This window comes from Myxine glutinosa, chromosome 2 (genome assembly GCF_964187855.1).
Source record: "Myxine glutinosa chromosome 2, kmMyxGlut1.1, whole genome shotgun sequence".
NCBI classification, from domain to species: Eukaryota; Metazoa; Chordata; class Myxini; order Myxiniformes; family Myxinidae; genus Myxine; species Myxine glutinosa.
This window is the reverse complement of record NC_136262.1, coordinates 139,099,224-139,124,533: the sequence shown is the minus strand read 5'-3', so window position 1 is coordinate 139,124,533 and position 25,310 is coordinate 139,099,224. Positions and strand designations below refer to the sequence as shown.

At 46.8% G+C, this 25,310-nt stretch overlaps 2 protein-coding genes across 2 annotated transcripts in view; one reads left to right on the top strand and one right to left on the bottom strand.

Annotated features, from left to right (window-relative positions):
* Positions 1-6,997: 6,997 nt before the first annotated feature.
* LOC144890981 (U6 snRNA-associated Sm-like protein LSm7) lies at positions 6,998-12,645 on the top strand. The gene is made up of 5 exons (XM_078772872.1): positions 6,998-7,006; positions 7,198-7,236; positions 10,507-10,594; positions 11,439-11,510; positions 12,072-12,645. Exons 1-5 carry the CDS (start codon positions 6,998-7,000, stop codon positions 12,254-12,256), a joined length of 393 nt encoding a protein of 130 aa, XP_078628998.1. The 3' UTR covers positions 12,257-12,645.
* Positions 12,646-19,055: 6,410 nt separating this feature from the next.
* Positions 19,056-25,310, bottom strand: part of CHSY1 (chondroitin sulfate synthase 1) — a 162,870-nt gene continuing 156,615 nt past the window's right edge. The window contains exon 3 of the mRNA XM_078771739.1: positions 19,056-24,139. Within this exon, the coding sequence (XP_078627865.1) occupies positions 22,910-24,139 (1,230 nt within the window). The 3' untranslated portion in view covers positions 19,056-22,909. The remainder of the gene's footprint in view (positions 24,140-25,310) is intronic.

Below are 25,310 nucleotides of genomic sequence, written 5' to 3'. Positions count from 1 at the left end.
ATTACACTCAAAACCCCTCCCCTCCTCCCATTACACTCAAAACCCCTCCCCTCCTCCCATTACACTCAAAACCCCTCTCCTCCTCCCATTACACTCAAAACCCCTCCCCTCCTCCCATTACACTCAAAACCTCTCCCATTGCACTCAAAACCCCTCCCCCTCCTCCCATTACACTCAAAACCCCTCCCCCTCCTCCCATTACACTCAAAACCCCTCCCCTCCTCCCATTACACTCAAAACCCCTCCCCTCCTCCCATTACACTCAAAACCCCGCCCCTCCTCCCATTACACTCAAAACCCCTCCCATTACACTCAAAACCCCTCCCCTCCTCCCATTACACTCAAAACGCCTCCCCTCCTCCCATTACACTCAAAACCCCTCCCCTCCTCCCATTACACTCAAAACCCCTCCCCTCCTCCCATTACACTCAAAACCCCTCCCCTCCTCCCATTACACTCAAAACCCCTCCCCTCCTCCCATTACACTCAAAACCCCTCCCCTCCTCCCATTACACTCAAAACCCCTCCCCTCCTCCCATTACACTCAAAACCCCTCCCCTCCTCCCATTACACTCAAATCCCCTCCCCTCCTCCCATTACACTCAAAACTCCTCCCCTCCTCCCATTACACTCAAAACCACTCCCCTCCTCCCATTACACTCAAATCCCCTCCCTCCTCCCATTACACTCAAATCCCCGTCCCTCCTCCCATTACACTCAAAACCCCTCCCCTCCTCCCATTACACTCAAATCCCCTCCCCTCCTCCCATTACACTCAAAACCCCTCCCATTACACTCAAAACGCCTCCCCTCCTCCCATTACACTCAAAACCCCTCCCCTCCTCCCATTACACTCAAAACCCCTCCCCCCCTCCCATTACACTCAACTCCTCCCCTCCTCCCATTACACTCAAAACCCCTCCCCTCCTCCCATTACACTCAAAACCCCTCCCCTCCTCCCATTACACTCAAAACTCCTCCCCTCCTCCCATTACACTCAAAACCACTCCCCTCCTCCCATTACACTCAAATCCCCTCCCTCCTCCCATTACACTCAAATCCCCGTCCCTCCTCCCATTACACTCAAAACGCCTCCCCTCCTCCCATTACACTCAAAACCCCTCCCCTCCTCCCATTACACTCAAAACCCCTCCCCCCCTCCCATTACACTCAACTCCTCCCCTCCTCCCATTACACTCAAAACCCCTCCCCTCCTCCCATTACACTCAAAACCCCTCCCCTCCTCCCATTACACTCAAAACCCCTCCCCCCCTCCCATTACACTCAACTCCTCCCCTCCTCCCATTACACTCAAAACCCCTCCCCTCCTCCCATTACACTCAAAACTCCTCCCCTCCTCCCATTACACTCAAAACCCCTCCCCCCCCATTACACTCAAAACCCCTCCCCCCCATTACACACAAAACCCATCCCCTCCTCCCATTACACTCAAAACCCATCCCCTCCTCCCATTACACTCAAAACCCATCCCCTCCTCCCATTACACTCAAAACCCCTCCCCTCCTCCCATTACACTCAAAACCCCTCCCCTCCTCCCATTACACTCAAAACCCCTCCTCTCCTCCCATTACACTCAAAACCCTTCCCCTCCTCCCATTACACTCAAAACTCCTCTGCTCCTCCCATTACACTCAAATCCCCTCCCCTCTAATTACACTCAAAACTCCTCCCCTCCTCCCATTACACTGAAAACCCCTCCCCCCCCCCAATACACTCAAAACCCCTCCCCCCCCATTACACTCAAAACCCCTCCCCTCCTCCCATTACACTCAAAACCCCTCCCCTCCTCCCATTACACTCAAAACTCCTCCCCTCCTCCCATTACACTCAAATCCCCTCCCCACCTCCCATTACACTCAAATCTCCTCCCCTCCTCCCATTACACTCAAAACTCCTCCCCTCCTCCCATTACACTCAAAACCCCTCCGCCCATTACACTCAAAACCCCTCCCCTCCTCCCATTACGCTCAAAACCCCTCCCCTCCTCCCATTACACTCAAAACTCCTCCCCTCCTCCCATTACACTCAAATCCCCTCCCCTCCTCCCATTACCCTCAAAACCCCCTCCCCTCCTCCCATTACACTCAAATCCCCCCTCCCCTCCTCCCATTACACTCAAAACCCCTCCCCTCCTCCCATTAAACTCAAAACCCCTCCCCTCCTCCCATTACACTCAAAACTCCTCCCCTCCTCCCATTACACTCAAAACTCCTCCCCTCCTCCCATTACACTCAAAACCCCTCCTCCCATTACACTCAAAACCCCACCCCTCCTCCCATTACACTCAAAACCCCTCCCCCCCCTCCCATGACACTCAAAACCCCTTCCTCCTCCCATTACACTCAAAACCCCTCCCCTCCTCCCATTACACTCAAATCCCCTCCCCTCCTCCCATTACACTCAAATCCCCTCCCCCCCTCCCATTACACTCAAATCCCCTCCCCTCCTCCCATTACACTCAAAACCCCTCCCCTTCTCCCATTACACTCAAAACTCCTCCCCTCCTCCCATTACACTCAAAACCCCTCCCCTCCTCCCATTACACCAAAACCCCTCCCCTCCTCCCATTACAGCAAAACCCCTCCCCTCCTCCCATTACACCAAATCCCCTCTCCTCCTCCCATTACACTCAAAACCCCTCCCCTCCCATTACACTCAAATCCCCTCCCCTCCTCCCATTACACTCAAAACCCCTCCCCTCCTCCCATTACACTCAAAACCCCTCCCCTCCTCCCATTACACCAAAACCCCTCCCCTCCTCCCATTACAGCAAAACCCCTCCCCTCCTCCCATTACACCAAATCCCCTCTCCTCCTCCCATTACACTCAAAACCCCTCCCCTCCTCCCATTACACCAAATCCCCTCTCCTCCTCCCATTACACTCAAAACCCCTCTCCTCCCATTACACTCAAATCCCCTCCCCTCCTCCCATTACACTCAAAACCCCTCCCCTCCTCCCATTACACTCAAAACCCCTCTCCTCCCATTACACTCAAATCCCCTCCCCTCCTCCCATTACACTCAAAACCCCTCCCCTCCTCCCATTACACTCAAAACCCCTCCCCTCCTCCCATTACAGCAAAACCCCTCCCCTCCTCCCATTACAGCAAAACCCCTCCCCTCCTCCCATTACAGCAAAACCCCTCCCCTCCTCCCATTACACTCAAAACTCCTCCCCTCCTCCCATTACACTCAAAACCCCTCCCCTCCTCCCATTACACTCAAATCCCCTCCCCTCCTCCCATTACACTCAAAACCCCTCCCCTCCTCCCATTACACTCAAAACCCCTCCCCTCCTCCCATTACACTCAAAACCCCTCCCCTCCTCCCATTACACTCAAATCCCCTCCCCTCCTCCCATTACACTCAAATCCCCTATCCTCATCCCATTACACTCAAATCCCCTATCCTCATCCCATTTCACTCAAAACTCCTCCCCTCCTCCCATTACACTCAAAACCCCTCCCTTCCTCCCATTACACTCAAAACCCCTCCCCTCCTCCCATTGCACTCAAAACCCCTCCCATTGTACTCAAAACCCCTCCCCTCCTCCCATTACACTCAAAACCCCTCCCCTCCTCCCATTACACTCAAAACCCCTCCCCTCCTCCCATTACACCAAATCCCCTCTCCTCCCATTACACTCAAAACCCCTCCACTCCTCCCATTACACTCAAATCCCCTCTCCTCCTCCCATTACACTCAAATCCCCTCTCCGCCTCCCATTACACTCAAAACCCCTCCCCTCCTCCCATTACACTCAAAACCCCTCCCCTCCTCCCATTACACTCAAAACCCCTCTCCTCCTCCCATTACACTCAAAACCCCTCCCCTCCTCCCATTACACTCAAAACCCCTCCCCTCCTCCCATTACACTCAAAACCCCTCCCCTCCTCCCATTACACTCAAAACCCCTCCCCTCCTCCCATTACACTCAAAACCCCTCTCCTCCTCCCATTACACTCAAAACCCCTCCCCTCCTCCCATTACACTCAAAACCCCTCCCCTCCTCCCATTACACTCAAAACCCCTCTCCTCCTCCCATTACACTCAAAACCCCTCCCCTCCTCCCATTACACTCAAAACCCCTCCCCTCCTCCCATTGCACTCAAAACCCCTCCCATTGTACTCAAAACCCCTCCCCTCCTCCCATTACACTCAAAACCCCTCCCCTCCTCCCATTACACTCAAAACCCCTCCCCTCCTCCCATTACACCAAATCCCCTCTCCTCCCATTACACTCAAAACCCCTCCACTCCTCCCATTACACTCAAATCCCCTCTCCTCCTCCCATTACACTCAAATCCCCTCTCCGCCTCCCATTACACTCAAAACCCCTCCCCTCCTCCCATTACACTCAAAACCCCTCCCCTCCTCCCATTACACTCAAAACCCCTCCCCTCCTCCCATTACACTCAAATCCCCTCCCCTCTTCCCATTACACTCAAAACCCCTCTCCTACTCCCATTACACTCAAATCCCCTCTCCTCCTCCCATTACACTCAAATCCCCTCTCCTCCTCCCATTACACTCAAAACCCCTCCCCTCCTCCCATTACACTCAAAACCCCTCCCCTCCTCCCATTACACTCCCCTCCCCTCCTCCCATTACACTCAAAGCCCCTCTCCTCCTCCCATTACACTCAAAACCCCTCCCCTCCTCCCATTACACTCAAAACCCCTCCCCTCCTCCCATTACACTCAAAACCCCTCCCCTCCTCCCATTACACTCAAAACCCCTCCCCTCCTCCCATTACACTCAAATCCCCTCCCCTCCTCACATTACACTCAAATCCCCATCTCCTCCTCCCATTACATTAAAAACCCCTCCCCTCCTCCCATTACACTCAAAACCCCTCCCCTCCTCCCATTACACTTAAAACCCCTCCCCTCCTCCCATTACACTCAAAACCCCTCTCCTCCTCCCATTACACTCAAAACCCCTCCCCTCCTCCCATTACACTCAAAACCCCTCCCCTCCTCCCATTACACTCAAAACCCCTCTCCTCCTCCCATTACACTCAAAACCCCTCCCCTCCTCCCATTACACTCAAAACCCCTCCCCTCCTCCCATTGCACTCAAAACCCCTCCCATTGTACTCAAAACCCCTCCCCTCCTCCCATTACACTCAAAACCCCTCCCCTCCTCCCATTACACTCAAAACCCCTCCCCTCCTCCCATTACACCAAATCCCCTCTCCTCCCATTACACTCAAAACCCCTCCACTCCTCCCATTACACTCAAATCCCCTCTCCTCCTCCCATTACACTCAAATCCCCTCTCCGCCTCCCATTACACTCAAAACCCCTCCCCTCCTCCCATTACACTCAAAACTCCTCCCCTCCTCCCATTACACTCAAATCCCCTCCCCTCTTCCCATTACACTCAAAACCCCTCCCCTCCTCCCATTACACTCAAATCCCCTCCCCTCCTCACATTACACTCAAATCCCCATCTCCTCCTCCCATTACATTCAAATCCCCTCCCCTCCTCCCATTACACTCAAAACCCCTCCCCTCCTCCCATTACACTCAAAACCCCTCCCCTCCTCCCATTACACTCAAAACCCCTCCCCTCCTCCCATTACACTCAAAACCCCTCCCATTGTACTCAAAACCCCTCCCCTCCTCCCATTACACCAAAACCCCTCCCCTCCTCCCATTACAGCAAATCCCCTCCCCTCCTCCCATTACACTCAAATCCCCTCCCCTCCTCCCATTCCACTCAAAACCCCTCCCCTCCTCCCATTACACTCAAAACCCCTCCCCTCCTCCCATTACTCAAATCCCCTCCCCTCATCCCATTACACTCAAACCCCCCCCCCCTACTCCCATTACACTCAAATCCCCTCTCCTCCTCCCATTACACTCAAATCCCCTCCCCTCCTCCCATTACACTCAAATCCCCTCCCCTCCTCCCATTACACTCAAAACCCCTCCCCGCCTCCCATTACTCAAAACCCCTCCCCGCCTCCCATTACTCAAAGCCCCTCCCCTCCTCCCATTACACTCAAAACCCCCCCACTCTCCGACTCCACTCATCTCCTCCGACTCCACTCGGGTGTCCTCCGACTCAACCCGGGTGTCCTCGGACTCCGCCCGGGTGTCCTCCGACTCCGCCCGGGTGGCCTCCGACTCCGCCCGGGTGGCCTCCGACTCCGCCCGGGTGGCCTCCGACTCCGCCCGGGTGGCCTCCGACTCCGCCCGGGTGGCCTCCGACTCCGGGTGGCCTCCGTCTCCGCCCGGGTGGCCTCCGTCTTCGCCCGGGTGGCCTCCGACTCCGCCCGGGTGGCCTCCGACTCCGCCCGGGTGTCCGACTCCGCCCGGGTGTCCGACTCCGCCCGGGTGTCCGACTCCGCCCGGGTGTCCGACTCCGCCCGGGTCTCCGACTCCGCCCGGGTCTCCGACTCCACCCGGGTCTCCGACTCCACCCGGGTCTCCTCCTCCTCCACTCGGGTCTCCTCCTCCTCCACTCGGGTCTCCTCCTCCACCACTCGGGTCTCCTCCTCCACCACTCGGGTCTCCTCCTCCACCACTCGGGTCTCCTCCTCCACCACTCGTGTCTCCTCCTCCACCCAAAACCCCTCTCCCCTCCTCCCACTGCTTTGTCACTCGACTATCAAACCTCCCCCCCCCCCCCCCTCATACCCTAATCCCACTTTCCTCCGTTCAACCCACACCCTAACCACTCTGCTTCTTCTTTTTTTTTTTTATTCCTCACCTTCCTGAGTTTTATTATGCTCGTACTGTAAACCCATTCATTGCAGGAGCGGCAGGAAGTGTCAGGTTATTACCTCTGGGGTATGTAGATTACAGTAGATCAAGGATCAGTCTGTGGGGGGCGCTATAAGCATACAATGCCTCAAGAACGTCGGGTTTCCTTCCTTTACATTTAGTGTTAAACAGCCGGAGCGACTGTTTAAAAAAGTAATCGTGTGTGTTGGTGGTTTATAATAATTTTTTATTTCCAGTAAGGATGCCCGTGGTGAGTGACGTGTACACGTTAACACGGAATTTATCAAAGGAGGAATACGTCCTTGGGGAGAGGGGATATTATTAATATTGTTCTGTAATAAATAACATTATTATGCTATTATCATGAGTATTGTTATGACCTCTGCGATGGACAGAAGTTATGTTTTCACCCTTTGTTTGTTTGTCTTTGTCTGTGTGCAGGATATCTCAAAGTTGTGGACAGATTTGGAAGAAACTTGGGTGGGTGCGAGACAAGGACAAATTGATCCGACTTTGGCTAAGATCTGAATCTGCATCAGGATACAATAAATCTTTAAAGTGATTATTCACCATCAAGAGATGGTAGCACAATATCTCAAAGGTGGAGGTATGCAATCTTCCTGGTGCCCTTCTTGTTACTTTTGTTATGAGAAGCGGCCTTGGAAAAATGCCACGATAAGCTATCCTATACACCCTTGACACGGATAAGCTCTCCTATACACCCTTGACACGGATAAGCTCTCCTATACACCCTTGACACGGATAAGCTCTCCTATACACCCTTGACACGGATAAGCTCTCCTATACACCCTTGACACGGATAAGCTATCCGATACACCCTTGACACGGATAAGCTATCCGATACACCCTTGACACGGATAAGCTATCCGATACACCCTTGACACGGATAAGCTATCCGATACACCCTTGACACGGATAAGCTCTCCTATACACCCTTGACACGGATAAGCTATGAGATACACCCTTGACACGGATAAGCTATCCTATACACCCTTGACACGGATAAGCTATCCTATACACCCTTGACACGGATAAGCTATCCTATACACCCTTGACACGGATAAGCTATCCTATACACCCTTGACATGGATAAGCTATCCTATACACCCTTGACATGGATAAGCTATCAGATACACCCTTGACACGGATAAGCTCTCCTATACACCCTTGACACGGATAAGCTCTCCTATACACCCTTGACACGGATAAGCTCTCCTATACACCCTTGACACGGATAAGCTCTCCTATACACCCTTGACACGGATAAGCTCTCCTATACACCCTTGACACGGATAAGCTCTCCTATACACCCTTGACACGGATAAGCTCTCCTATACACCCTTGACACGGATAAGCTCTCCTATACACCCTTGACACGGATAAGCTCTCCTATACACCCTTGACACGGATAAGCTCTCCTATACACCCTTGACACGGATAAGCTATCCTATACACCCTTGACACGGATAAGCTATCAGATACACCCTTGACATGGATAAGCTATCCTATACACCCTTGACACGGATAAGCTCTCCTATACACCCTTGACACGGATAAGCTATCCTATACACCCTTGACACGGATAAGCTATCAGATACACCCTTGACATGGATAAGCTATCCTATACACCCTTGACACGGATAAGCTCTCCTATACACCCTTGACACGGATAAGCTCTCCTATACACCCTTGACACGGATAAGCTATCCTATACACCCTTGACACGGATAAGCTATCAGATACACCCTTGACATGGATAAGCTATCCTATACACCCTTGACACGGATAAGCTATCAGATACACCCTTGACATGGATAAGCTATCCTATACACCCTTGACACGGTTAAGCTATCCTATACACCCTTGACACGGATAAGCTATCCTATACACCCTTGACACGGAATTTGCCCAAGGTGGAAACCACCTTGCGACGGGAGGCAAATGGAGTACCTGCAACCTCCACCATGTGTAGTCTAGTAGGAAGACTAGGTCCCTCTGCACCCCCCGGAGATATACTTCTAATCAGTGTTTCTAGATTGGAAAAAATGTGTAGAAAATGACTAGCTATGGCCCCAAGCTGAAAAAATGTCCCACATACCATTTTTATGCAAATTACTGCTGCAAATTTTATGCAAAATTATGCAAATTTTATGCAAATTTTTGATGAGGAGTAGAGTTGAGGGGTCTTTGAGGGCTTCATCGAGGTGCTCTCGGTTGCAAGACTGGGTCATTCTGAGAAGCACAGCAGGGTCAGAGATCATGATGTTCTCCTCCTCAGTGAATCTCTCCATCAACAGCCTCTCCATTGCCTCACACACTGTTTTGAGGCAAAAGAGGGACTTTGCGTAGGCCTTTCCACTGAGAACACCTTTGAGAGATCCACTTGTTACTAGTTGTGCCTCAAAGAGAATCTCTGCATATCCAGAACCACGCATCTTGTGTCCAGTGAGCATCCCGATGTAGTTCATGGATGTGTGGAAGGGTCCAATCGTTACTACATGACTAGCAAATTCATTTGGCCAGCGCCAGATGATGGGAAGGGCTTTCATGCAGACACCCAGATCAAATGTATTCAGGACCCATCTCTGACCCACCTCAGCAGTTGCTGCCTCGGAACGCTTCAGTAGCTCACGAACAACTGCGTTGTCTGTGATCGGTTGGTGGATAGGCGTGCAGTAGTCGACTGTTGATTTGCTGGGTGGGGGAGAACCAGTTGCAGAGGTGAAACCCCCTAGCCCAGGCACAGGCTGCAGGCCATTGCCATGCCATGCAGGCACCAGGCACAGACTGATCACAGACAACGCAGTTGTTCGTGAGCTACTGAAGCGTTCCGAGGCAGCAACTGCTGAGGTGGGTCAGAGATGGGTCCTGAATACATTTGATCTGGGTGTCTGCATGAAAGCCCTTCCCATCATCTGGCGCTGGCCAAATGAATTTGCTAGTCATGTAGTAACGATTGGACCCTTCCACACATCCATGAACTACATCGGGATGCTCACTGGACACAAGATGCGTGGTTCTGGATATGCAGAGATTCTCTTTGAGGCACAACTAGTAACAAGTGGATCTCTCAAAGGTGTTCTCAGTGGAAAGGCCTACGCAAAGTCCCTCTTTTGCCTCAAAACAGTGTGTGAGGCAATGGAGAGGCTGTTGATGGAGAGATTCACTGAGGAGGAGAACATCATGATCTCTGACCCTGCTGTGCTTCTCAGAATGACCCAGTCTTGCAACCGAGAGCACCTCGATGAAGCCCTCAAAGACCCCTCAACTCTACTCCTCATCAAAAATTTGCATAAAATTTGCATAATTTTGCATAAAATTTGCAGCAGTAATTTGCATAAAAATGGTATGTGGGACATTTTTTCAGCTTGGGGCCATAGCTAGTCATTTTCTACACATTTTGTCCAATCTAGAAACACTGATTAGAAGTATATCTCCGGGGGGTGCAGGGGGACCTAGTCTTCCTACTAGACTAGTGACCCTTAGTCTCCTGTAAAGTTTGGATGGATATGGATAAGTAACGGCCGTAGGAGTGTTAGAGGTAGTTGAAGAATAGGATTGGGCCTACAACCTGCCTTGGGACACTCTAGCCTAAATAGGGACAGGAGACAAAAGGAATCTGTTGAGCATTAAATTTTGTTTGTATGAATTTTAATGACCTGGTCGAACTTCGTGCCCTTTGGATAAATAAATAAAAAAACTACCAAAGTTTCATTTCCTTTGGCACAGGTAGAACTCAAGAAGCAAGGAACCATCCTGGATACTTCCCGCTTCTTGAATAAGCAGGTGCATGTGAAGTTCTTTGGTGGAAGAGAAGGTAAGGCCTTTCATTTCCCATAATCCCTCTCTACACATGTATGAGTAATTGATATGTACGGTATTCTTCTTGGAAATCGACAACACAGTTGTTGGTACTTGTGGCCTTCAATTTTACTTTTTCTCAGTCGTTCGTGATTGGCCGGACAGACTTGACATTTCACCGACTGGTGCCAGGAATATGTAATTTGTTCAGGATACCAGGGACAATGGGCCTACTCTGCGGAATGCACTCTGGGATGGTGAAGATCGACCGACTGAGGGCAGCAGACATGACGGGCCGACGTCTCTCCAGAGGATGTCCCATTTTTGCTCCCATGTCTTGTCTGTTAATCACCAATCCGATAATTTTATGACCTGTTAGGACTCGAGCTCTGACCAGACTGCTCTAAAGGTAGGCCAAACCCAGACTAGACCTTTGCACCATCGTGGTGGAGCTGAGTCCCATGAAATGGCTTCTTGAGTATACGAGGGAGGTTCTTCCTTGTGCTGAAATCTGATTGATATAAATTATTTCACTTTCCATTCCCCAAGTTTTCATTCTGGTGTTTTAAAGGTTTCATATCTGTGGAATGGGGTGCGCGCGCGCGCACACACACACACACATACACAGAGACAGACAGACAGAGACAGAGACAGAGACAGATGCATGCACAGACAGATGCACAGACGGACATTTCTGAAGGAATTATTGCAGGGTAAATTTTATTCAGCTTGACATTGGTAATCCATAATCCATAATCCATGTTTGATGCATCAACCTCTGTTTTCACCGATATTGTCATGTTGGACATTGTTGTTGTTGTTTCATTCCCTTGAATTTGTACTTCGTTTTTCTCCTCAAGCCACAGGTGTGTTGAAGGGCTTCGATCCGCTCGTGAACCTCGTGCTGGACGAAGCCATCGAGTTTATTCGAGGTTTGAGTTTGCAGACATTTTGTTTGTTTTTTATGGATCCAGTTTGGTGAAGATCGAGCAATACTTTTTCTTTTTTTGCACAAAGGTAAAAATGTGTTACTATTCCTATAAGCGTACCTTTTTCAGGGTATAGGGGACTTCTGTAGGAATCTTCCTGGGCAGGACCTGCACCAGGTGGTTTTCCATTGTCTTCACAAGGAGCAAGAAGGGCAATGATTTGGCTAAAATCCTGGCACGAGTTGCCTCCTCTGCGATGCCATGGGATCGGTAATGTCTACCTGAAGTAATGCTGCTGGTTGGGTGGCACCCTGGATTGATGGAGCACCTGGCCTGTGAAACACCGTGATGGAGCCAAATTGGGAAATAAAACCACACGAGGGCTGAAAATGAAATGGAAGCGAGGGATCCTGCCAACTCTGCGCTTGTTCACAAATGACATCATGGTCTCTTGTGGTTCATGTGAACATGTTTACTCCAAGAAATGCTGACAGTTCAAAGTAAAATTGAGGGGGGAATGGTCCGACTATTTGTGTCTGTCTCTCTTTCTGTCCCCTCACCCAGACCCAGACAACCCTTACCATCTCACGGATGAGACGCGGAACCTTGGCCTAGTCATTTGCCGTGGAACCTCCATCAGCTTGCTCAGTCCCCAGGAGGGTTACCATGCTATTCCAAACCCATTTCCTCTTCCTGAAGGATTTCAGGAAAGTTACAGCCAAGTGGGTCAGGGCAACATGACACAATGACCAGAATTGTTTATGGATTCATTGTAGGATTTATGGATTCATTGTAGGATTTATGGATTCATTGTAGGATTTATGGATTCATTGTAGGATTTATGGATTCATTGTAGGATTTATGGATTCATTGTAGGATTTATGGATTCATTGTAGGATTTATGGATTCATTGTAGGATTTATGGATTCATTGTAGGATTTATGGATTCATTGTCAGCTTTATGGATTAATTGTAGGATTTATGGATTCATTGTAGGATTTATGGATTCATTGTAGGATTTATGGATTCATTGTAGGCTTCATGGATTCATTGTATGATTTATGGATTCATTGTAGGATTTATGGATTCATTGTAGGATTTATGGATTCATTGTAGGCTTCATTGTAGGCTTTATGGATTAATTGTAGGATTTATGGATTCATTGTAGGATTTATGGATTCATTGTAGGATTTATGGATTCATTGTAGGCTTCATTGTAGGCTTTATGGATTCATTGTAGGATTTATTGATTAATTGTAGGATTTATTGATTAATTGTAGGATTTATGGATTAATTTAGGGATTCATTGTCGGCGTTCGACTTTATTTTAGTAAACCAAATCTGATTCTTGACATCGTAATGAAAAGATTGTCCTGCTGTATGACAAACGTGGCTTTCTAACGAGTTGTACAATAAAATGTATCATTTACTTGTGAATACTTGGATCATGTGCCAATGTTGATTCCAACGTAATCATTTCAATAAACCTACCTGAGTTTTCAAACTGTGGTTGGTACCCTGTTGGTTATGGTGATACCTGGATAAAATGTTAGTCATTCTGGATCTTAAATGTGAATACTTTGCAAATCATTGACAGCCATTTTCTTTGAAGTCTCCAGTTGAGTACGAGCTCGTTTTTATCAAGTCGTGTGGTGTTGGTGTGTTGAGGTGAGATCGGTAGGAATGGGAGTTGGGAGACCTTTCTTGTTTGCGATGAAAATATTCAACGTGTGGATTATTCTTTCTGCAGGAAGGATCGCAGACGGAGCTCGGCGCAGTTTCCAAGGAGCAGGAGTTGGGGACATTGAAGGAAGGTTAAATGACAACGTATCGGGTCATGGGTCACGGGTCATGGCAAGAAGACGTTAGTTGTGGTACACCTAGGAGCAAATTTTACTTGCTGATATTGGGTCGCTGACTAAAAACTGGTGTCAGGAAATTTTCTGGCATTCCTCCATCTTTTGTAAAGGGAACATAATTTTATGATTGGAGCAATAGATGGCAACCTATGGTTGGAGGAATTGTGTGGGCGGCAAGATTGTTTGGAAAAGAGTGGGAATCGTTTTAGGGGGCAAAAGGACTTTCTAGAATGATGGCTTTATGCTTCTGATAAAGGGGGCAGCACAATTAGCAGTGGGAATTGAGGCGATGAAGGAACTGGAATTGGGTAATTTATTTTTCCAGGAAGCAACAAATAATTACAGGAAGGGAAAAGTTAATATTCTACACCAACAAGAGGAGTTTGAAGGCAAAGTAGACGGAGAGGAATATGTTGTTGTTGCAGTCAGTGAGACTTGGATTAATGAGTAGCAATTGGAGGACAGGATTAGGACACAAGATGTGTTGGGGGAGGTGAAGGGAATATCAAGTGCATCCAAGAGTACGTAGGGTATTGATGTGGCATAGCAGGTGAGCGGTGTTGTTGGATTTCTTGAACAGGTAGTAGATTAGAGAGTAACAAATGCAAGTTATTTAATAAATTATCCAGAGGAATTTGGGAACCAGACACCACTTCATGTAACTTCAGTTGTGGGGAAGATGTTGGATGTTGATTAGGATCAGATGGAAAACAATTTAAATTAATTAAAGGCATTTGGCACAGATTTACTTAAGGGAGTAAATTACCAAAAGTAAATTGGTAATGGATAGGAGGATCTGGGGGATCAGGGGGATCTGGAGGATCTGGGGTTGTTTAACAAGTTTCTTGGATTTCTATGAAGCGGTTTCTGTTTCGGTGAAACGGGGAAGTGCAATGGATCTAGTGTACCTTCAGAAGGTATTTTATTAGGTACCACATAGGAGATTGTTGGCTAAGGTGAGGGCTTGTGTATTGGCCGGTAGAGACACGAACGGGATTGTAAACTGGCTTCATGACAGGAACTAGAGTAGCTGTGAGTGGGAGGATGTAAGTAGCGGGGTACCTCTTGGTTCGTTCGGTATTAAGACTATTATTATTCATAAATGATTTGGATGGTGGCGTTGAGAATTTGCTTTCAAAATTTGCAGATGACAAAAGCTTGGAGGTTCGTTTGGGACAGACGATTGGTTGATCAGATCCGCGAAAGGCGAGATACTTTAATAGATTTGTCAAAAGACTGGCAGATGGAGCTTTGCAGAAGGAAATGGAAGAACAACGAAAATATATTGCATAATGTAGGGGTGGTCCTGGAGCTTGTCACACAGGAGGATCTGGGGTTGGTAATGCATGTGGTGGTGGTGGTGGTTTTGGAGCTTGTTACACAGGAGGATCTGGGGTTGGTAATGGATGTGGGGGTGGTCTTGGAGCTTGTCACACAGGAGGATCGGTGGTTGGTAATGGATGTGGGGGTGGTCTTGGAGCTTGTTACACAGGAGGATCTGGAGTTGGTAATGGATGTGGTGGTGGTCTTGGAGCTTGTTACACAGGAAGATCGGTGGTTGGTAATGGATGTGGGGGCAGTCTTGGAGCTTGTTACACAGGAGGATCTGGGGTTGGTAATGGATGTGGGGGCGGTCTTGGAGCTTGTTACACAGGAGGATCTGGAGTTGGTAATGGATGTGGTGGTGGTCTTGGAGCTTGTCACACAGGAGGATCTGGGGTTGGTAATGGATGTGGGGGTGGTCTTGGAGCTTGTTACACAGGAGGATATGGGGTTGGTAATGGATGTGGGGGCGGTCTTGGAGCTTGTTACACAGGAGGATCTGAGGTTGGTAATGGATGTGGTGGTGGTGGTCTTGGAGCTTGTCACACAGGAGGATCGGTGGTTGGTAATGGATGTGGGGTTGGTCTTGGAGCATGTTACATAGGAGGGTCGGGGTTTGGTAATGGATGTGGTGGTGGTCTTTCAGCTTGTCACACAGGAAGATCTGGAGTTGGTAATGGATGTGTGGGTGTGCCATCCCACAAGCTCCCCGGAACTCCATTCCAGGTCAGCTCAAACAAGCGTTACGCCTCGGTCCCCCGTCAGTGAAGTGATGAGTTGACAAAGTGGAAGACACAAGGCGGCCATCTTGGATTTTGACGTGTCAACCTAATTTTCAATAGCATTCTTCCTTATGCCTAGATACATCCACACACCAGATTAGAAGTTGGGACTTCGCTTATTAGTCCCCTACCGGTGTACACCGGAGGGGACTATAGGTTTGCACACCATCCCTCCATGAGTCCGTCAGTCCATCACGCAAATAAGTTTTCCGGACTTTTTTTCTTAACTCAACGCTAATTATTACAAACTTGGTACATGGTTTCCTCAAGTTACAGATCAAGTTAGAACTTCACGACGTTTCTATCATTTTTGACAAAGTTATGGCACTTTGAACTTTGGGAATTCTGATGATCCTTAACTCAGTGCCATTTTAAGTTTTAATTTCCTTTAAAAAAAGATTTTCTCTGCACTAATAGGACCAATTGAGATCAAATTTTCACCATAGGAGGGACTCGGTCTGTAGAATATTTTAATGGTAATTATAACGTCGCAGGTCACGTGGTTCGGCCGCCATATTGTTTTTCGTGAAAACCCTTTTCCCTGCAATGGCTGAACAGATCGAGGCCAAACTTTGCAGGCAGAATTGCATACCCATGACAAACAAAAAAGGCCGAGTATGACGTCATGCATCACATGGTTTCAGAGTTATGACGTTTTTAAGCATGAACCTTTAAAACCGAGCTCCTCCATCATTTTTGATCCAATCGAGGGGAAACTTCACAGATCTGTTCAGCATGTCAATCTACTAAAATGTCTGGAATGTGCGATAGGGCACATAGGTTGGCAGATATCGTTAAACGAAAATATTTAAAAAATGGATATCTTTTATAAAGATAAATTTTATAGTATTTTATATTTTAAAATATTATTATATTTTCAAATTATTATATAATATTATATTAATTTTAATTATAATTAAAATTATTATATTTTAAAATACTTTTATAGTATTTTACAGAATCACTGGAATCTCCCATGATGAAGCTAACTCCGAGGGCCTTTCACTCACTCACTCACCACAGGCAGGTTGGTGGTCTTCCTGTCTTCTCCCGACTCCTCTTTGGCCTTGCTTCCCCAGCTCTATCTATGCTCTGTCCCCCTAATATTCCTTCAGGTCACACAAGATCTGCCAGCAACTCTCTTCTGGTTAAACTGCCAAAATCAAGACTCTGCTCACCTTCACTCTTTCATTCCTCTTTACTCCCGCTTCTGGAACAAACTCCCTCACTCTCTTCAATCCCACTCCTCCCTCCAGGTCTTTAAAACAGCTGTTCACCACCATCTCTTATGTTCCCCCATCCAAAACCTTGATCTTTTCTACCCCCACTAATTCACCCCAAATCCACTTTTTTGAAATACCAACTTCTTTCCTGGAAGTCTTAGCTGTTTCTAGGTTTTTTTTGTTTGTTTTTTTACTCCGTTTTTTTTACCTCAACCCCCTTCCCACACCTCCTCTCCCCAAGCCCTATCCCTCCCACAGACCTCCCGATGTCCCTGTTCTCAAATGTTGTACTTGTGTGCTTTCCCCTCCCCATCTGGTCAACCGCTCCCTTTATTTTGTCAAATGTGGCCGTTTTTTTTTTTTTGTCATTAATGTTAGCTCTTGCACAAGCCACAATCTTGTATACAACCCCCCCCCCCCCCCCCCAAAAAAAAACCAAAGGGACGTGTTATTTCAGCTGATAATTCAACAAAACCACTGGGAATAATTTAGAAGAATTACCTTTTAATTCGTAATTCTTTTAATTAAAGTAAATCTTAAATCTTAATTTAATTCGTAATTCTTTTAATAAGGAAGAAAGTGAAGATCGACAAAATGCAGTTTGAATTTATGCCAGGAAGAGAAACGACAGGTGTGCTTTTTTATTGAGGCAGTTGCAGGAGATGTACATGGAGAAGAAGAGGAAGAAGTTGTTTCTTGGGTTTGTTGATCTGGAGAAAGCATTTGATAGGGTTCCACACGAAGTAGTGACATGGGCATTGAGGAAGTTAGGAGTGGAGGAATGGTTGATCAGAGTCGTGATGGCAATGAATGAGAGAGCACGCACAGCTGTAAAGCCGAAGGACGGGAACAGTGGTGAGTTTGAGGTGAAGGTGGGAGTGCATCAGGGGTCGTTACTAAGTCCACTACTATTTGTAGCTGTGATGGAGGTGCTGGCTCGGAATGTAAAGGAGGGTTTACCGTGGGAGTTGTTGTATGCAGATGATCTGGTGTTGATTGTGGAAGGAATGTATGGAGAAAAAAGATCTGAAGGTGAATATCAGAAAAACAAAGGTGATGGCAAGTGGTAAAGCATGTGGTGAGGTGGAAAGAACTGGGAAGTGGCCGTATGCTGTGTGCAGGAAGGGTGTCGGAGTGAACTCCATTCAATGTGCGCTGAGTGGGTTCATCAAAAATGTAGTGGTTTGAGGGTCGTTAACCAATGTGGCAGCTACATTCAAGTGTAAGGTGTGCACAGAGGGAGCTGCAGATGGAGGAAATGTTGAGTTGGATCTTGGAGATGGCATGAAGCTGGAAGGTGTGAAAACATTTTGTTACCTAGGAGACATGCTGAATGGAGAAGGTGGATCAGACTCGGCAACGGTTGCTAGAGTGAGATGTGCATGGAAGAAGTTTCGGGAACTGAGTGACGTGCTGACGAGGAGGGGAGTCGTTGAAGCGGAAGGGATAGGTGTCTGCTGCATGTGTGAGAAGTGTTATGATTTATGGGAGCGAGACATGGGTAATGAACGTAGAGCAGCAACGAAGGCTGGAAAGGGTGGAAATGCGAATGGTTCGGTGGATGTGGGGAGTATCGTTGAGAGAGAGGAAGACAAATGAATTGCGAAAGATGATGGGAAGAGAGCCTGTGATTGATGCTGTGAAGAGGAACAGGTTCAGATGGTTTGGTCATGTGTTGAGGAAGGATGAAAGTGACTGGTTGAGAAGAGTGATGGAAATGAATGTAGAAGGAAGTAGAGGACAGGGACGACCGAGAAAGACTTGGCTAAAGGTGGTGGAAGAAGAAATGCGGGCAAGGGGGTTAACAAGGAGATGCAGAAAACAGGGCAAAATGGAGAAGATTGTCATGGGGACCACAAGGCTAACCCGCTTGAGCAGGGAAAATGGCCTTAAAATGCATGTTGTTGTTGCACCTTTTAATTCCTGTCCAAAAATGTTGAGATTGGAATGGATGAACAGATGTTTGACAGGACGCAGCACAACCGTTCACTGCAGGCCATGTGGAGCACACAAACCAGCATACCTTGCGCCGTGAAAGCAATTACCGCATTCTTACCAACATCAGCGATATGGTCATTATTGGCCTAAATAATGAAAAATACTGAAAATGGTTTACTTGGGGTGAGAGGTTATCATTAAGGGGACAGGCCAACACTGTCGAGAAAATGCATCATGCAGAGAGGCACTGCGACGCCATCCTGTCAACACCATTTGCCATCATTTCAATATTCCGTTAACGAATAAATAAATAAAAATCTCCACCATAGAGAGATGCTTGTACAACCTTAGTACGTACCAGAGATCCTGCATAAAAACGCAGTACCGGGGTCAATGGGTCATGGGACACGAAGAAGCCAGGTATCCAAATAATTGTTTTTATTCTCTCCATTGGCGTGCTCCGTGTGCCACAAAAATCAATTCAAGTCACGAAGTGGGTGAAGTACAAGCAAATAAAAGGAGTGAGTGGTGTGAAGGGGAAGCAGAACAGTGGGAACAGTTGCTGTTTGTTTCAGACACTGACATCGCTCAACATTTTTCCAAACCCCTTCAAAGTAATTTGTTCATCCTGCAGGAAAATCTTAAGGTTTTAAAAGTCACCAAAGAGACAGCAAAATATGTTTGCTGTTGATAGCGACGTCAATTTATATTCTCACACAACACTAAGAAACGAACAGCACGAGTTACAGGTCCCGGGGAAGGGAGCGGGATGGGTATATCAACCCGAGGTTCCGAGACCAAACTTTTAAACAACAAGAAATTCACAGTCGATGCTCACTGGCAGTGTCGGACATTAACACCAAAATATACAAGGCAGAAAAGTTCGAATTGACATCCATTTTCTTTCCTGCCTGCCGAGAAGCAGGTAACCAAACACGTGTTCACCTGTCGTCCTAGTTTGTTAGCCGCCTACCTCATTTACTTTATCTGTCCCAAATACACACCCAAATCCCCCCACGCCCGATCTTCAACCACAAGCGAGGTAACCGAAACAATGAGATCACTCATCCAATATTCACAAACATCAACTGTTGCATATTTTCAGTCTGCACATTGAAAAAACGGAAAACTTTAAAACCATCACTTTCTGAACAGGCAGCAACATCAAAGCTTTTCCGTATCACGCCATCACAATAGTCTACCAGGTGTCCAAAAGCAATCCATACATGCCCCGTAATCCCATTCTTGGCAATGAGCGATGACGATACTCAGGGATATCTGACCAGTAGCAACCTAGGGGCTGAGGTCGGGGAGCGCCAGGACTCCGGCCAATCGGTGCTCCTCGGAATATGTGCGGAGACCACTCGTTATAAAAGGCACCGAGGAATGATGGAAGAAACAAAACAGGTTCACATTTTTTGGTGCTTATGGAACACCGATATATGCCACTCGAGGTCCTAGAACAAAGGTACCTGAACTAGATCTTGGAGGGCCTTTGGACGTCGATATTTTGGTTGACTTTAATTAAGGAGCACGTACCGTGAAGCGGGATCACCTTGGCAAAATACTGAGATGTAGACTTAAGCGAGCACCGCTTGCAAAATAGGTATAACCGTTTAGGAGTAGGTGTGCTAAAGTACCATGTGCCCACGCACAGGTGCATCATTTTGAGATCTCATTTGGAAGACCACAAAGGTAACAGTTTTTCTTTTATTTAATCGGTGCAATAAGGCGACGTGGCAACATAAAAAAGTTTATTTTAACCTGACCTGTTACTTGACATAGTTGATTGGTCAGCAATGGTCACATGAGAACCTGAATCTAACAATGGATTGGGTAATGGGTAGGACAGGGAAGTGTGACACAACACACATTAGAAAGTGATACAATTTTAAAAAAGGAGTAGGATGAGGAGTGGAAGAAAAACGATGGTGGGTGGCTCTGCTCACCTGCCTGGGGTCTGGGTTAAAGTGCTGTGGCTGGGTGGCACACCACTAATAAGGTCTAACGGGATGCTCGGGAAATGGGAAATGCAAGAAATATTCAGGCAGAAGACAGAATATGGGAGACTCGCCCAATCATAGCCACATTCTCTGTATAAAATATGTTTTGTGAGTCTTCCTTCTGCCTTTGTAATACAATCCACCCCCCTCCTTCCCTAGACTTCCCCCTCAAAAAAGCACAAAATAAAATGTATAAAAGAAACAAGAAAGAAAAATAAATTTATTTAAAAAGCTGAAATAAACTACTTTGAAAAGATCACAGAAGATGGGCAGTAAAAAGATAGAGGCAAAGACGAGGGAGGGGGAGATAGAGAGGGGTAGAGATAGATATATATATAGAGGAGGGTAGAGATAGATATATAGAAGAGGGTAGAGATAGATATATAGGGAGAGAGTGGGTAGATATAGAGATAAAGTGGGTAGAGATAGAGATATAGGGAGGACAGTGATAGAGATGGAGATGCAGGGAGAGAGATAGATAGAAAGATAGACAGGGGGATATAGATAGAGATATATGGAGAAGGAGAGATAGAGATAGATAGAGAGCGGGATAGAGATAAAGAGAAGGACAGTGATAGAGATACAGGGAGAGAGCGGGGTAGAGATAGAGCAGGATAGAGATATATGGAGGAGAGATAGAGATAGAGCGGGATAGAGATATATGGAGAAGGAGAGATAGAGCGGGAGAGAGATATATGGAGAAGGAGAGATAGAGATAGAGCGGGATAGCGATATATGGAGAAGGAGAGATAGAGATAGAGCGGGATAGAGATAGAGATAGAGATATATGGAGAAGGAGAGATAGAGATAGAGATAGAGCGGGAAAGAGATATATGGAGAAGGAGAGATAGAGATAGAGATTGAGCGGGATAGAGATATATGGAGAAGGAGAGATAGAGATAGAGGGGGATAGAGATAGAGATAGAGATAGAGCGGGATAGAGATAGAGATAGAGATAGAGCGGGATAGAGATATATGGAGAAGGAGAGATAGAGATAGAGCGGGATAGAGATAGAGATAGAGCGGGATAGAGATATATGGAGAAGGAGAGATAGATATAGAGCGGGATAGAGATAGAGTGGGATAGAGATAGAGATAGAGCGGGATAGAGATATATGGAGGAGAGATAGAGCGGGATAGAGATAGAGATACAGGGAGAGAGCGGGATAGAGATATAGGGAGGACAGTGATAGAGATAGAGGTAGAGTGGGTAGAGATAGAGATAGAGTGGGTAGAGATAGAGATAGAGTGGGTAGAGATAGAGATAGAGTGGGTAGAGATAGAGATATAGGGAGGACAGTAATAGAGAAAGAGATATAGGGAGGACAGTAATAGAGAAAGAGATATAGGGAGGACAGTGATAGAGATAGAGATGCAGGGAGAGAGATAGATAGAAAGATAGACAGGGGAATATAGATAGAGATATATGGAGAAGGAGAGATAGAGAGCAGGATAGAGATAGAGATATCGGGAGGACAGTGATAGAGAAAGAGTGGGTAGAGATAGAGATAGAGTGGGTAGAGATAGAGATATAGGGAGGACAGTAATAGAGAAAGAGAAATAAAATAAAATAAAACACCTTGCTTATGTCAGTAAACCAGTCCTTTCTAGGCCAGGTATTGGATGCAAAGGTGCTGTCAATCGCCTCATCTGCCTCTAACCTACTGCAGAAGGTAGAACAAACAGAACCTGCTGTCTAGTCACCTGAAGTGTAAACAAGGTGGTGCCCCATTGGGCTGGGCTGGGGATCGGTTCTGCGAGAGACAATGACCGTGCCAACGCACCCGAGGATCATGTACAGCTCAGACCCCGTTTTATGTTGCATATCAGATGTTCTCTCGGGAATGCAAAAAGTACACGTACGTACACAAATTAACACGCGTGTACAAACAAAAACTTCAGCTAACAAGACATGTAAAAGTCACCACATTCAGTTTGACACTGATCCAAAAATACTCGGATGTTTGTATTTGACAGCATTATTTTAAATCAATATAAATAAAAAATAGTTTACTTTGCCATTCAAAAAAAAAAGTTTACTGGTTCCTGTGGAGGCAGCACATGTGAAATAGGAAGCGGCCTCAAAGAAACACAAGATGGAACCTGTACTAGGGTGACATCATATCCGGTGTACCCATCCACCTAATCCGATTACGATCTTGTATTTCCCTTCAGTCTCCTTGGCCAATTTTTGATGTACTTTTAAAATGCTGCCCTCGGGAATCGTCCATTTTCAGGAAGGAATAACACGAGCTGGAAAATATTGAGCCATAATCAGGAACCGGTCCTGTTGAATCCGTCACGTATTTCAAGCCAGGCCTGGGCCAACTGCTGCTTATCTCCAAGCGCTGCGGCACGGGAGCTCAGACACATGCGTAGTTGGCGAGGTTCTAAAGCCGGGTCACACACTACAGGATGATACACGTGCACGGCACCGGGCTCCTGGCTCCTCACGGCTTCCAGGCCGGCTTGCACTACGCGAGAGAAGAGGTCCACGTCCTCGAGTCCCCAGCCACGTATAGATGTGTCAAAACCACCGACTGCTGCCAGGTCTCCGCGATGGATACACGTGATTCCGTAGCCATAGTCTCGCCAAAATCCAGAGCGACGAGTGAATAAAAATGTCCCGAGGGTATCCGTCGTGGGTGGCGGTTGGGCGAACCGTGGGTCGTACTGACTAAAGACGATGGGGAAGTACACCTTTTGCCCGAGCAAGGCATTTGTCCTGCAATTACGAAGGAAACTTGGTGTAAAGGCAAGATCGACATCACAGAAGAAAAGGAGCGAAGAGTTTGGGAAACGGGACGCGCCGACCTCGAGAGCAACCCCACGGGAAAATGGGCCAGACATGGGGAGCAGCTCAAGCTCGGCCTTCGGGTAGCGTTGCTGGTATTTTGCCAACAGTTGTCGGTGCTTCTTGCTGCCACCCTGAACATCCAATGAAGGACCATCTTTTTTTCCTTCTACGGCACCTTTCCCCTTTTCATCGTCCTCATTGGTGAGTGCATCAAAGAGAAGGACAACTAGCCGGACGTTTTCGCCGACCCTCAGACACGTCTGCTCAAATAACCTCAAGAAACGGTCAAATGTTTCAAGTCGTCCCGTCAATGGAACCAACACATTAACCATTTCACCACCAGGTCCCTCGGTCCCAAGACCACTACCAGGCGCATTCTGCTCTCCTTGAAGTGCCCTCAGAGGGTTAGAAAAGAGCGACAACAGCGAAGAATAAGCGCTACGATCTATATCGATGGCCAAGGCGGTCGGTTCCTCCCAGTCGTGTTCAAAATCCATCGCTGTACGGCCAAAAGACTGCTGCAAGTAGGCGTGCCGCCGTACAGGTACAGTTATCTTTTTTCCTGAAAACCTCTTGTACAGCAGCAGAAGATCAAGAATATAGGAGGCACCACGGAGTGGGTCCAAGCGTACGTATCCATACTGTATCTCCTTGAAGTCGATGACACGACCTCGAGCGTGCGAATTCACATTAATGGACTCCATGACCTGCGGGAAATCATACAACAAAAAATGAGGGGGGGTAACCATTTCTCAACGAATCACATACATCTACTTTGTATATTGTGAACGTTCATTTTTCAAATAGTCGATCAGTATTAAAATGCACTGTATAAGTAGGATAACTATGAGAACTATTACTGTATTACAAGATACTACATTTTAAAATGTATTTGCATGTAGGTGCATATATTTAAGAAAGGAAGACATTTCAAACTAGAGAGTTAATATAATATGATACCCCGTTCCATGTTCGGATACCGTTTATACTTCAATTTGAATAAAATAATGATTTTAAAGATCGTTTCAAAATTCGACAAGTTTAGCACCGTTGAAGCAGTCTTATAAACCATCCTATTGAACATGTCCTAGTACTGTTAAACGGAAAGGTTTTGAAAGTGCAAAGCAGGCGATTTGTGTTCTACATTGTTCAGGTGCAGTTGAACCTCAACATTTGCGGGTTCTGCGTATTTGCATAGATTGTAAATGTTGTATAAATTGATTAATTCTGGAATTTACCGGCTTTGACACTGTCAATTACACCATCTTATTTAACACGTTCCATTAGTTATTTGTGCATGTTGTTAGTGTCGGTAGAAGACAGAAAGACCACCAACAAAAGGGACTGCTTGTTTTGGACATTTATAAAGGGAGTTTTGGACTTTAAAAAAGGAGTTTTTGGACATTAACAAAAGGGGGTGCTTGGACGTTTAAAAACTGAGCATTTTGATGTTAAAATAGGGACTGCTTGGACATTAAAAAAGAGTGTTTGGATGTTTAAAAACGGAGCCTTTTGATGTTAAAATAGGGACTGCTTGGACATTAAAAAAAAAAGTGTTTGGGTGTTTAAAAACTGAGCATTTTGATGTTAAAATAGGGACTGCTTGGACATTAAAAAAAAAGTGTTTGGATGTTTAAAAACTGAGCCTTTTGATGTTAAAATAGGGACTGCTTGGACATTAAAAAAAAGTGTTTGGATGTTCAAAAAATGGGAGTGCTTGGACGTTTAAACACTGAGCATTTTGATGTTAAAATAGGGACTGCTTGGACATTTAAAAAAAGTGTTTGGATGTTTAAAAACAGCATTTTGATGTTAAAATAGGGACTGCTTGGACATTAAAAAAAAAGTGTTTGGATGTTCAAAAACTGAGCATTTTGA

Bases quoted from the DNA above. Each gene is read 5' to 3' on its own strand.
- LOC144890981 (XM_078772872.1), top strand. The intron at 7,237-10,506 runs GTGGGTGCGAGA...CCTTTGGCACAG, and splicing joins CAGATTTGGAAGAAACTTGG to GTAGAACTCAAGAAGCAAGG. The intron at 10,595-11,438 runs GTAAGGCCTTTC...TTTCTCCTCAAG, and splicing joins GTTCTTTGGTGGAAGAGAAG to CCACAGGTGTGTTGAAGGGC.